We start from the raw sequence: 14,530 nt of genomic DNA, 5'->3' as shown, positions 1-14,530 counted from the left end.
AATTATCTCAGATAACTATAACATGCACACTCTTTTATAGTTATGTATTATGTAGATGAGCCCTTAAGTACGTTTATAAATTTTTAGATGTCGTTGAGTTGGAAAATATAAGTTAGTAAAACAAACGGTTGAATTTAGTGTTTCGAGCTTATTCATGCTCTTAAGACCATATGGTGTGTATGAATATTGGTTAGCAAAAATTATTGTTACGTTATAGCCACGTAGGCGAAGAGACATTAACTAACAAAAGAAATATCATAGATAAGATTAGTTAACCAAAGTATTAGAGAGAAAAAAAGATGACCGGCCGGCTATAAGGTTAATGGACCACACCTTTTTGGGGAAGAGGGTGGGAAGGAGAGGGTGGGGGTTGCTTTGGCGCTGAAAGGGGTGGCAAGTGGGTGACGCCTATTGGCGGACCTACTAATAGAGTACGTACTATTGGTGTTCGTTGTCCCATGTGAGAATTTTTTTAGTATGTATATGTTAAAATCCCAACCGACCTCTGTGGAATTTTGTGATGGACATTTGTGGAATTTTGAGAATGACAGAACGGCAACTATGGATTTTTAGAACGACTTCTATAAAATTTCGAGACCGACCCTAATAAATATAAATTTACCTGTATAAATAATGTATCCAATTACACTTGAGTTTGATATATACACTTTTAATATAAATTTAAGCAAAAACGTCCAATCAATCTATACCAACTTTTAAGCCCAAGTCCCAAACTCTAAGGGCGTGTTCGTTTCATGGACTTTTTTTAAAGGATTTGGATTTGGAATTGGAATAGGAATTGGAATTGGAATGGAATGGAATGTTTGAGAATCTCTATCATGTGTTTGGTTGGTTAATATGTATTGGAATTGGAACCTTCTTCATTGTTGGTTTTTTTTTTTTTTTAAAGAACGAGGGCAAAGGCGGAAACGTTTTAGTTTTTTTACATTTTTCATTTTTGGTTTATATTTTGAGTTATGATTTTTTTATTAATTTTTTGAATTTTTTTGGAGTGGTTTTTATTGTTAATAAGAAAATCCTTAACAATCCTTTCAAATAGGTGGGATTTTAAAATCCCATGAAATGTGGGATTTGATGGGATTTAATTTCCATTTCCATTCTTTCATTTAATGAAACGAACATATCAATTCATGGATTTAAAATCTCATTTCTTAGAATTCCTTACAAGTCCTTGAAACGAACACGCCCTAAGGGTTTTTATATTTAACCCAAACTCTAAATCCAATCTATATATAACCAAATTAAAAAAATTATGATGGTGCAAGTAATATATCAGGTGAGTTCAATGGAGTAAGTTATTTAATCATAAAAGAAAATATTTCGGTTTCTGTAATATTGTATGCTCACTAACTTCATTTGCATTGGTGTATCGTTTATTGAGATTAGCTCTCGTATTAACCATCGTAACCGCAAGCGTTGAAAGATGCTTTTCAATAATGATGTACGTGAAGTCCGATATGCGTAAATGGATGGGTGATGAGTATTTAAACGATGGTTGTATTTGTTTTATTGAGAAAGACTTGCCTATGAATGTCAAACTAGATGCGTTGGTTAGATTTTAAAAAATGAAACATGTAGAGAACAACTTTAGATATATTGTATATTAATTATGTATTTATAATAAGTATGTATTTATAATAAAGTTTCACGTACTTGTTATGGTTATATGATATTTTGTTTGATTATTTTTGTTTCTAACCGGAACGGCCGAACCGGACCACAAAAATTATATACAGATTACTCGACCCAGAACCAGACCCTTTTTTTTAAGGACTCCAAAAATTTCACCCGAGAAAAATTTGTGGGTCCTGTCGTATCCACAACAATTAGTCTGATCACCGTTCAGTGTGTTAGATTGATGCAACCAAGATTCATGCATATTGCTACGTATTTACTTGATTTTTACTCGAACATAAAAATAAAATAAAATATATGAATAGGTGAAGGTGTAGTGATATTGAATTTAAATAACTAAAGGATCATTAAATAATCCCCCCTGATAACTAAACATATCGAAATTATCATTAATCCCTGATGACTAGGAATAGGCTGGTAACCAAATGTGGTGGGATTCGCCGGATTTGTAGGATTTGACTAGATAAAGCCAGAACCTGCATGGATTCCATAATCGATTAATTAAGCAAAAACCCTAAACATCATTAGCGTCATCAGCAACGGCAGCGAGGATAGACGAAAATAAGGTAATCGGTCGTCATTAAATGCAAAAATTGATTACCAGTATTTCTTAGAATGCTTAATCATGCAATTATATAATTTTACAACTTAATTTGAGGTTTATTAATTATAGTATGGATATTATATATGATGATCTGAATGTGAACTAGAATCTTTGAAAGTATTAATTAGAAAGGTTGCCTAGCAGTTTTAGCCCCCAACTTCTCTACATATATACATAGGTGTTTTAGCATCCAACCTTGCTATTGAGCTTGAATCACTATAGTCAGGCCGCGTCTAAAACCGATGACTATAAGCACATGGTACGTAGTAGTGTTGTTTGTGGGTTTTTTTTAGATCGGAATCTCACGTGGTTTTAAAATTGTTCAAAAACTTTATATGTGGGCGTTAGAAAAGTTTTGCATGTCTTTGTCTAAACTTGCCCGTTTCTGTATGTTTGTTTCAGAATAATCGTCTTTTCTAAATCATCGATCATGAGTGCTCTCGCTTCGACAAGCAGGAACTTCCGTGATGCAGCTCGTCTTCTCAACTTGGACTCTAAGATCCAAAAGAGTTTGCTGATGCCTCATAAGGAAATCAAGGTATTTGCTACTTGCTGACTGTTTATATTATTAATAATATTGGTTGTTTAGTTTTAATGTTTAATGTTTGAATTTTTCATGCAGTTTGAGTGTACGATTCGGAAGGATGATGAAACGTTGGTGTCTTATGTCGGATTTAGAGTTCAACATGATAACTCTCGTGGTCCGATGAAAGGAGGAATTCGATATCATCCTATGGTTGTTAATTCATTCGTCTTTCAATCATTCTTTAATTACTTTATGTGTAGTATGCATACCTTTAACACAATACTCAAAGCTACTTGAACCATTCTATTTTTGCAATGACAATTAATAGCTTTAAAGTTGATTCATATACTTGTTTTCTAAAGGTTGATCACGAGGAAGTAAACGCCTTGGCTCAACTAATGACATGGAAGACTGCTGTGGTCAACGTACCTTACGGTGGAGCCAAGGGCGGGATCGGTTGCTCACCAAAGGACTTGTCTATGAGCGAGCTTGAACGCCTTACTCGTGTCTTCACTTACAAGATTCATGATGCAATTGGAGTAAACGTTGATGTTCCAGCACCAGATATGGGCACCAATGCCCAGGTTTGTACTTTTCCATCATTGGTGATTACATACATACAGTAACAATTGCAGACCCCAAATTTAGAATAAAAGTATTTGCAACAACTTTTGTACCATGAATGGCAACAAGCCCTGTTTATTCTATGATAGAAATTCAATAAGAAATTTACCATAAAACTGACAAACTCTGCTTGGTTGTATTATATTGACAGACTATGGCTTGGATTTCGGATGAATACTCTAAATTCCATGGTTACTCGCCAAATATTGTCACCGGAAAACCAATAGTGAGTATTTAGTGTGTGTCACAATTTTTCAGAACAAAAGTATGTTAGAAAATGCAAGAACTACATATATAATGCACTTTTTCATTGCGTATAAAAGATAATCAAAGTGTTGCGACAAAGAAAGTGTGAAATTAGCCATCTTATGTATCACATTCAAAGCATCACGTAAAAGTGTATAATGCGTATCCCGTGTTTCTTATCATATTTATTGTTCTAAAACTAACATGTTTCTAGTTCTCGCTCTCTCTCTTTATATAGTACATAACGATAGATAGATAACTTTTGCGTTTCTAATTAATTACTAGGAAATTGGTGGATCACTGGGAAGAGAGGCTGCAACTGGTCGTGGTGTTGTGTTTGCCACCGAAGCGTTGCTTAATGAGCATGGCAAGTCGATCAAGGATTCGACATTTGTTGTTCAGGTATGTATGGTTCATCATCTAGCTAGTGCTGTGTTTATTTTTCTAGATATTTGATTTTGTTCACAAAAGTTCTCTCTTTCAGGGTTTTGGTAATGTGGGATCTTGGGTAGCTAGGTTGATACATGAAAGGGGTGGAAAGATCATTGCAGTTAGTGACATTACTGGAGCTCTAAAGAACACAAATGGTATTGACATACCAGCATTGCTTGAGCATAAAGAAAGAAACGGAAGCTTAAGTAGTTTTGATGGCGGAGACAAGATTAATGCAGATGAATTACTTATACATGAATGTGATGTACTTGTACCGTGTGCCTCAAGTGGTGTTCTTACCAGGTACATTCGGAACATTTATTTTGAACCTACAGCACATGATACGACATCTACTTTTTCGAGTTATGAAAGTTAAATAAAGTATAAGAAATTAAATTGTTCAAATGAAAAATTGTTCACCCTTTTCGAATAAAAATATGAACAAATTTGTGTATACAGTAATGGACAAACAAAGATAAATAAAATAACTTCAACGAGCAAAATCAATAGCACCATAAGGCTATGTGTAGTGGAGGGGCTACAAATGGGGGCGAATTGCTACACGTGGCGTCCAGTCAGCAAGGGGTGAGAATTTGTTTTTGGGGTGTAATGGTGTTGTGACCCAATATATATATACGTAATATATATATAGAGCACACACAAACAATATAATAATAATAAAAAGGAAAGGAAGAACGGCGATAAGCAGATGTCGCCCCCGCCCCTTATCACCCAAATATCGCCCGAGGGCGGTGTTCCCCCCCAAAATCGCCCCATTTTCGCCCTCAAACTCGCCCAGTACCATGATCCTAACTAGTTACAATAATGGACAAACAGATACTTCTAGTTAAGGTTACAAATTTCACATGGCATGGTATAAGAAGTTGTGATTTTCATTCATCATTCAAATTCTAAACTAATCTAGTTTCTTTCTTCAAAAAGAGAAAATGCAGGGGATGTGAAAGCGAAGTTTATCATAGAAGGTGCAAATAATCCTACCGATCCAGAAGCAGATGATGTACTATTTTCATTTCTTTAAATTAATGCTTGAATTATATTTTAAATTTTTACACCACGTCTTATTGTTTATAATTATTAAGTATTACTAAAAAGGTATGTGTTTTGTTACGACAGATTCTGTTGAAGAAAGGAGTTGTAATACTTCCGGATATATACGCAAATGCTGGAGGTGTGACTGTTAGCCACTTCGAGTTAGTTCAGGTATAATATTTATGCATATTTTCAAGGAACGTAATGAATTGATCAACATCTAATTGTGGATCCAAGTTTAGCTTAAGTTTCAATCCGCCAGACTCCTAAATCTGCTTAACAAATTCTCTTATTTGGACATCGAATTTACAGAACAGTCAGCATATTATGTGGGACGAGGAGTACGTGAATGCCCAACTAAAGAAATACATGAGTGGAGCTTTCAATAGCATTAAAAGCATGTGTCGAACGCACGAGTGCAACCTTCGGATGGGAGCCTTTACTTTGGGAGTGGGCCGGGTTGCAAAATGTACTGTCTTAAGAGGATGGGGGTCTTAAATACTCTTGATTTGCCTTTTGCTTATTTCTAGTCAACAAACGGTGATTCATAGAATTAAACCATTGCTCTCAATAACATGTGAATCAAGAAAACCAACCCACTGGACGAATGTTTGATTATTAATGAGATTTTAAGGTCATTTTTGGGTTATATATGTTTCTTACATACTATCCTTTTATTTCCTATCCGAAGTTGATTTTCATAATTTGTTTGGTTTATTTATTTTACTAGTTTTAGAGCCCGTGTAACACACGGTATTATCCAAATTATAAAATTACAAGTAAAAATAATAATTACATAACGTTTTTGAAAAAAATGTGTTACATCTATGCTTGTGTCTATACTATGTGTATATAAATTTATTTTATTTATATCACAAACTGATCATTTTAAATAAACTTAATAAAAAATGCACGTACAAGAACGTACCCGAGAACGCTCCTTTTATTGAAACTTTCATTGTCAGTATCATATTTGTATAATTGAAAGAATTCAAGAAGAAGACTTCTCATACAATCCTAGATACTGAAGGAGCGTTACCTTTATTGATATATTTATAAAATTACAACCCGTAGAATGAAAGGGGAACATTAAATTATAACGACGGATGTTCTTCTAAAACTATGTTTTTTTCTGAGATAAACCATAAAAAAGATTATGATAAGTTTGACAACATAAAAAATAACATGTTAACCCATACAGTTTTGTGAATATTTTGCTTCATTTGAGCATGGTTTTGCATGACATTCTTCCAATACAACGTTCTGATCACCATTGAAGGAAAAGTTAATGATGACACAAATGTTTCAAATTTGATACAAGCTATAAGCATTGAAAAGTGTTCACAATCTATTCTTAAATTTTAGTAGTCAAGATATAAATAATCAATGTACCAAATCCCAAACCTTTTGATTTTTTTCAAAAATGTTCTTGAAAAGAAATTTGAAACCCATATCATCTTTAAAATTCTAACTTTCATCCATTTTTGACATTTCAAATCAACATTTTGGACCCGTAACATATTTGACGATAAATCTATTTGCATTCTCAAACTTTACCAAATTTGACAAAAATGATGGCGATGGCGGTTAGGCGGGGTGGTTGTGGTGGTGGGCGTGGCGGTAGTAGCATAGGTAGTGATGGCGATGGTAAGGTAGCGGCGATAGTGGTGGTGGTCAGGCAGCGACAGTGGTGGTGGCGGTGGTAGCGCTGGTGGTAAGGTGGTGGTGGCGACAGTGACGGTCAGGTGGTGATGGTAGTGGTGGTGGTGTTGAAAAAGTAGGGTGAGGGAGGAATGTAATGAAAAAAAAGAAGAGGGGGTGGGAAGGAATGGTTTTGATGGAATGGGATTCCATGTGTAATGGATGATTCCATTTAATTGAATAACCAAACACCATTTTCTGCATTCCCACGTAATAAATCATTCCATCCCCCTGTCATTCCTGCATACCAAACGCTATCTTAGACAAATATCTATCTTGGAGAAATATATATGAAACACACGTGATATCCCAAAAAAACTTTGAAAGTGTTTATAGACCTAACAAACACAAATGAATTAGACATAGAAAACTAATAAAAGATAAATATAAACTTTAAATAAATAAAAGTTAAATAATAATATATTTGATTTGATCTCATCCTTATCCTCCTCTTAAGATCAACCTAGCTTAACGAATAAGGATTATATTTATCATATACCATTTCAATAAATTTGTGTTATTCCATCTGTATGTTCCTTTGTGTTAACATAATTTGTGAAATTTTCTACAGATTTTTGCAAATTGAAAAGATTAAGCTGTTTGAAATATTTTATTCGGATTCCTTATTTAAAGTTCTACAACAAAGAAATGATAAAAGATTACCTTATTTGATCTTTACTGGTACAAAGTATGTGATATCATAATTATCGAACATCGATCCACCTTCAATTACTGAATTAGCAAATATTATTTATCATATTTACTAACACCCCCCCTCCCCCCACCCAAAAAAAATCCCTAATCTTAGGGCTAGTAAATTTTTTACATTAACGTTTAAGAATTTTAGTTAGATGAATTTGCTAAAAAAAACTTTTGTTATGTTTATTATTATCATATTCGTTTAAGTTATATTAAATTTTGAGTTTATATTTTAGGGCCTTTTACTTTTCAGGTCCCAGGCCCTGAGATTTTTTCGTATTTTCGATGACGGCCCTGACTCACCACCACCACCACCATATTTTTGAAGATCCACTGTACAAGGAGTTACGAAGGCTTATGCGGGGCCATTATTGCCCGCAATATAATAAGCAAGTGTATAGTTGTTTGTAGAGGTGGAATATTTGGGCTTACTTCTACTTCCAATATACGAAAAAGTACCAAAATTCTAAAATGAGTATTTTGCTTATGATAAAAAGTATTTCTCTCTCCTAACACATATATTTGGAAAAACTTTCTAATTGTTATAATTTAACTATATTACCACAATATCTATAAACTGGAATGTTGTAGTTAGGAGGGATAAATATAAGAACTTAAACAAGTTCAATGTCAGAAGGAATGATCTTTCATTTTCATTGTAGTATTATATATACTACACAAAAGGTAGATCCACCGACAAACTCAACTATTGAATTTAACTTGGAGTGTTCATGTGGCCAAATGTTTGACAAATGTGTCATCCATCAATAATTCACAACACTCCCCCTTGGATGACACTTTTTGCAAACTTTGGTGTCTTGGAGTACTGCCTCATTAAAAACTTTGCTAAAGAAAAACCCAATGAGAAAAAGCTTTAGCTAAGGGAAAAAAAGTGCAGTATATAACTCCCCCTCAAGTTGTAGGTCGTTACATCGTCTGTACATGGCGCATGCCAATATCATGGACATGGTTTCTGAATGTTGCTGTGGGAAGTGCTTTTGTGAAAAGATCAGCTGAGTTGTTGTTAGATTGGACATATCTCATCTCAACCTGATTGTCTTTAATAAGGTCCCGAGTATACTCAAAGTATCTTGGTGGTATATGCTTTGTTCTGTCACTTTTGATATACCCTTCCTTCATTTGCGAGACACAAGCTGCATTATCTTCATAGATAGGAGTTGGAATTCGATCTTTCTCTAGTCCACAAGAAATCAATGTGTCGTGACATAGATCTTAACCATACGCATTCTCATGAAGCTTCTTGCAATGCAATGACTTCAGCATGATTTGAAGATGTTGCAATGAGTGTTTGTTTCCGAGAACGCCATGAAATCGCAGTTCCTCAATTCTTAAATACGTATCCAGTTTGAGATTTTGCTTTATGGGAATCAGATAAATAGCCTGCATCTGCATAACCAACTAACCCTTCTTTTGAATCGTTAGGATAAGATAAACCTAAATCAGCAGTTCCTTTTAGATACCGAAAAATATGTTTAATGTCATTCCAATGTCTTTCAGTAGGGGATGAACTGAATCTTGCCAATAAATTAATTGCAAAAGAAATGTCAGGTCTTGTACAATTAGTAAGATACATAAGTGCTCCAATCGCACTGATGTATGGTACTTCGGGACCAAGAATCTCTTCATTATATTCGCAAGGACGAAATGGATCATTGTCAACATTGAGTGATCTAGCAACCATCGGTGTGCTTAAAGGATTTGCTTTGTCCATATTGAAACGATTTAAGAGTTTCTCAGTATAAGTTGACTGATGCACAAGTATCCCATTATGCATATGTTCAATTTGTAAACCAAGACAATATTTGGTTTTTCCACGGTCTTTTATTTCAAATTATTTCTTTAAAAGAGCAATCGCTTCATTAATTTCTTTTTGTGTCCCAATTAAATTTAGATCATCAACATACACAGCTATGATCACGTATCCTGATGTTGTCTTCTTGATGAAGACACATGGACAGATAAGATTATTTGTGTATCCTTTGCTTATCAAATAATCACTCAAACGATTGTACCACATCCTTCCAGATTGTTTCAGTCCATACAAGGTTCTTTGTAACTTAATGGAATAAATTTCCTTAGGCTTTGAGCGTAATGCTTCGGGGAGTTTAAATCCTTCGGGAATTTTCATATAGATGTCACTGTCTAGTGATCCATACAAGTAAGCTGTGACAACATCCATAAGACGCATCTCTAAATTTTTAGAAACTGCTAAGCTGATTAAATATCTAAACGTAATATCATCCATAACAGGAGAATACGTTTCTTCATAGTCAATTCCTGGCCTCTGAGAAAAACTTTGAGCTACAAGTCTTGCTTTATATCTTGTAACTTCATTTTTCTCATTTCGTTTTCTCACAAAAACCCATTTATATCCTACAGGTTTTATTGACTTTGGTGTAATGACAATAGGTCCAAAAACCTTTTGATTGTTTAGTGAGTTTAATTCAGCTTGCATGACATCTTTCCATTTGTTCCAATCTTGTCGATTTTTACAATCATTTACAGATTTTGGTTCAGGGTCGTGTCATTATTTTCTTCCATGAGGTGCATTATTATGGTTTTGCTTGCTTGGAATCTCAACTCGAGCTGGAGCATTAGCAGCTGGTATATGAGATTTAGTGACCCTGTTTATATCAGTAGGTAACCGACTGGCAATTTCTTGTAGATGTATTATTTTTTGAACCTCTGTCTCACTTTGTTTTGATCTTGGGTCTAGGTGTAATAATGATGGCACACACTATGCTATATCTCTTTCTTGATTTTTCGTTTCTCCCCCAAATGCCGGGAATATTGTCTCGTTAAAATGGAAATCAGCAAAACGTGTTGTAAATACATCACCTGTTAAAGGTTCAAGGTATCTTATGATGGAAGACGTTTCATATCCAACATATATTCCCAACCTTCTTTAGGGACCCATTTTTGTGCGTTGTGGTGGTGCAATAGGAACATACACCGCACCCCAAAAAATCCTAAGGTGAGAGATGTTTGGCTCATTTCCGGAAACAAGTTGTGTGGGAGAGTATTTATGATTCGCACTTGGTCTCACACGAATTAATGATCCAGCATGCATAATTGCATGACCCCAAATAGAAACATGGAGTTTTGTCCTCATTATTAATGGTCTAGCTATTAGCTGTAGGCGTTTGATCAACAACTCGGCTAAGCCATTTTGTGTGTGTACATGAGCAACAAAGTGTTCTTCAACAATCCCCACAGGCATGCAATAATCATCAAAAGCATGTGATGTAAATTCTCCCGCATTATCAAGACTTACTCTTTTAATAGTATAATCGGGAAAATGTGCACGTAATTTGATAATTTAAGCAAGGAATTTTGCAAAAGCAACATTACGAGTCGATAATAAAGAGATATTAGACCATCTGCTGGTTGCGTCTATTAAGACCATGAAGTATCTAAATGGTCCGCATGGTGGATGAATTGGTCCACATATGTCACCTTGAATTCTTTCAAGAAACTGGGTGTTTCTTTATCGACTTTTAATGGCGAAGGCCTTTTAATTAATTTTCCAAGAGAACAAGATGTACATTGAGACATTTTATCTATTTTGTGGATCTTTTGATCTTTCAGTGGATGCCCATGTGTATTTACAATGATCCTTTTCATCATTGTGGATCCTGGATGGCCTAATCTGTCATGCCATATGTTTATGATACCAGAATCACAACAATTTTCTTTGACTACCATATGTGCTTGAGGCACATTTATATATGAATAATGTAAAGCATAATGGAGCATTGGAAGTTTTTCCAATATCTGATCTTTGCTTATGATATGCAAATACTTTTCATTACTAACAGTCCTTGACTGAGTATCATATCCATTATGATATATGTTTTTGAAACTCAACAAATTTCTTGTTGATTTTGGGGAAAATAGAGAATTTTATATTTTGAGCTTTGTACCATTTGGTAATGCTAAATTAGCTTTTCCCACTCCTTCTATCAAGTTTGTAGGACCTGATATTGTATTGATGATCCCATTTGTCGGTTTCAGTTTATGAAAATATTTTTTTAGATCTAAGTATAGTATGTGTGGCTCCACTATCCGCTATACATATATCTTCTTCATTTGTTTGATCTTGTACTCCAGTGATTTTCATATTAAATCTTGAAAATATTATGAAAAATAATAAGTGTATAACGAAGACATTATGATATTTTAATAAGAACTTTATTTAATTGAAAAACAAATAGTACATGAAGGGAACTACATAACTAAAGATAATGAGAAACACACTTAATTATTGCATATAATTATTTTCGTCAAGCAACATTTGTTTCAGAGGTCTACATCAAAGTCTGCAATGCTCAGCTCAGCATTGATATCATCAAAGTTATCAACATGGTTCACTTCTTTCTATTTTCCTTTGAGAGAGGCTTGATATAGTTCACACAGATGTGGAGCTGTGCGACAAGCCTTTGACCAGTGGTTTGTACTTCCACATCTAAAACATGAAGTGCCATTGTTTTCGGACCTACCAGCTTCATTCCATTTACTGGGTTGGTTGTAGTTGTTATTTTGTGGGACATGGTAATTATTAGTTCTCTGGCTACGACCACGGCCACGGCCACGACCGTAAGAATTAGTGTTCCATTTAAATGAATGGTTACGACCATTAAAATGTTTTTTTGTCAAAATGACCACGACCACGTCCACTGCCTCGTTCACGACCTTGTTCCCATTTATGACCAGAATTTTTATGAGAATTTCTGTGAGCAACATTTGCTTCTGGTATTTCTAATGAACCTGTGGGATGAGATTGATGATTTTTCATCAATAATTCATTATTTTTTTCTGCTACAAGGAGTAATGCATTTAGATCATAGTATCTTCTAAAATTCTGCAAACGATAATGTGTTTGCAAGTTTATATTTGATGCATGAAATGTGGAGAAAGTTTTCTTCAACATATCTCCCTCGGTAATAGTTTACCCACAAAATCGGAGCGTTGAGCATATTCTGAACAAAGAAGAGGTGTACTCATTTACTTTTTCGAAATCTTGGAGCCTGAGATTGTTCCATTCATCTCTAGCAGTGGGTAGCAATGGGAAGTAGAACTTCCCTTTGATGATCAAATCTGCTTTTTAAATCTTCCCATAAAATGCACAGATCCTCACAATTTGAATACTCAAATTGTAACATCTCGTCAATGTGTTTGTGGAGGAAGCCATCGGCTTTTGCCTTGTCTTGATCCTCGCAATTATTTCCCTCTGTTATCGTATTCAAAACACCCATTTATTTGAGATGTCGTTTAATATGTGTCGTCCACGACATATAATTATCTCCGGTGATATTAAGAGCCGGAAATTCAAGTTTTGCGATGTTTGCCATTTTATTACTAAACACAAATAAGATAAATATTAGGATTACATACTTATCAAAATTGAAAGAAAATACAAAGGTAGAGCTATAAATAGATAAAGAAAAAAGAAAAGATTAAACTCTCTATGTTAGAGATTACAAATTAAGGACAATAAGATTATCAGCATTATGGTAGTTAACATTAAAACTGGATGAATCATCTTTCCAAATATTATCTTGAGAATTCCCGAGAAGAAAATTTTTGTATTTGTGAAAGATTTGAGATTGATAGTTGGTTATTTATAGTTGAAAATTTATAACCGTTTTACAACGGTTATAATACCGTTTTATAGCGGTATTATTACCGTTTGTATGTGTGTGTGTGTGTGTGTGTGTGTATTATTATTACTTATTTTAAAGTAAGATAATAAATAAGATATTAAATAAAGTTTATTTCATAAAATATATAATTAGTATGCAAAATAATAAGAATAGAATTGTTAATATAAATAAATCTAACTTCTAAATGAAATATTAGTGTGCATATATAAATAAAAGTTAGAATAGTTATCAAATTTTAATGACAATGTTTATACACATTATTGATATTACTTAGTATATGTATATGCATATATGTATTTCCAATGTAAATAATTAAAGAAGTGTTTATGATGCTTATGTGGATACCTTTGTGCCTATTACCTTTCTTGGTTAGGATATAAGCGGCTCGTGCTGATAACGTGTTATAATTTAACTATTATTACCACAATATCTATTAACTGGAATGTTGTAGAGAATTTAGGAGGGATAAAGATAAGAACTTAAACAAGTTCAATATCAGAAGGGATGATCTTTCATTTTCATGGTAGTATTATTTATACTACACAAAAAGTAAATCTACCGACAAACTAGACTATTGAATTTAACTTGGAGTGTTCATGTTGCCAAATGTTTGACAAATGTGTCATCCATCAATAATTTACAACACTAATATATTTCTTCTCTCTACTTACAAATTATGAAATCCATATTCAACTTTTTGGAAAAACACTCACACAATTTGAGAGGAAAATCAATAGCGCCAAGTTTGCTAAATTCTAAACCGGGAACGAAAACTTCAACACCAATAAACGTAGATGACCGGCACCATCATTTTTTGTTGGATGAACATTGCATGTTACCGGAGATGTCCGACACCATCGCCGCCTCTCCGGAGTCATTCTCACCGTCATTAACCCGAGTCGGAACGAGCACTGATTAAAAACTAGTTTTCACACATGATTTTTCGGCAAGGTCTTGGTGTTGCTGAAATCTGCAACTCAACGATTGTTTCTTGCCCAAGGTGAAGGTTTTGGTTTCCGGCCCAAGGTGACAACAATGGTGAAGGTCTCTATGTACATGGAACCTGCAACTCGCCGGATAAGTTTAATTTGATTTGAATTTTGAGTTTCATGGATTTTTTTTCCCTTTTTTTATTGTGAGTTTCAAACTAGAAAGGGATATAATTACTATTCATTTGATCCACCTTTTGAAAAATTTGTTAAACACCATTTAAACAGTCATCCTTATTATTAGAAGGTTGAGATGCTAATGGTTCGGGGTTGTTATAAATCGGACAAACGAGTGGTTACATATATAACTAACGAATAA

General features: G+C 34.2%; 1 protein-coding gene across 1 annotated transcript; it reads left to right on the top strand.

Moving 5' to 3' along the window:
* The first annotated feature begins 2,598 nt into the window (after positions 1-2,598).
* Positions 2,599-5,636, top strand: LOC143587595 (glutamate dehydrogenase A-like). Its single transcript, XM_077068842.1, has 9 exons — positions 2,599-2,798; positions 2,883-2,996; positions 3,149-3,370; positions 3,562-3,636; positions 3,942-4,058; positions 4,141-4,391; positions 5,031-5,106; positions 5,223-5,309; positions 5,451-5,636. The coding sequence occupies exons 1-9, from the start codon at positions 2,691-2,693 to the stop codon at positions 5,634-5,636; spliced, it is 1,236 nt and encodes a 411-aa protein (XP_076924957.1). The 5' UTR covers positions 2,599-2,690.
* Positions 5,637-14,530: the final 8,894 nt, after the last annotated feature.

This window comes from Bidens hawaiensis, unplaced genomic scaffold, assembly GCF_021521415.1.
Source record: "Bidens hawaiensis isolate Kalapana, Puna unplaced genomic scaffold, B.hawaiensis_p1.1 tig00035587_1, whole genome shotgun sequence".
In the NCBI taxonomy this organism is placed as follows: domain Eukaryota; kingdom Viridiplantae; phylum Streptophyta; class Magnoliopsida; order Asterales; family Asteraceae; genus Bidens; species Bidens hawaiensis.
The sequence above is the reverse complement of the archived record's forward strand: the minus strand, read 5'-3'. Positions and strand labels throughout refer to the sequence as shown.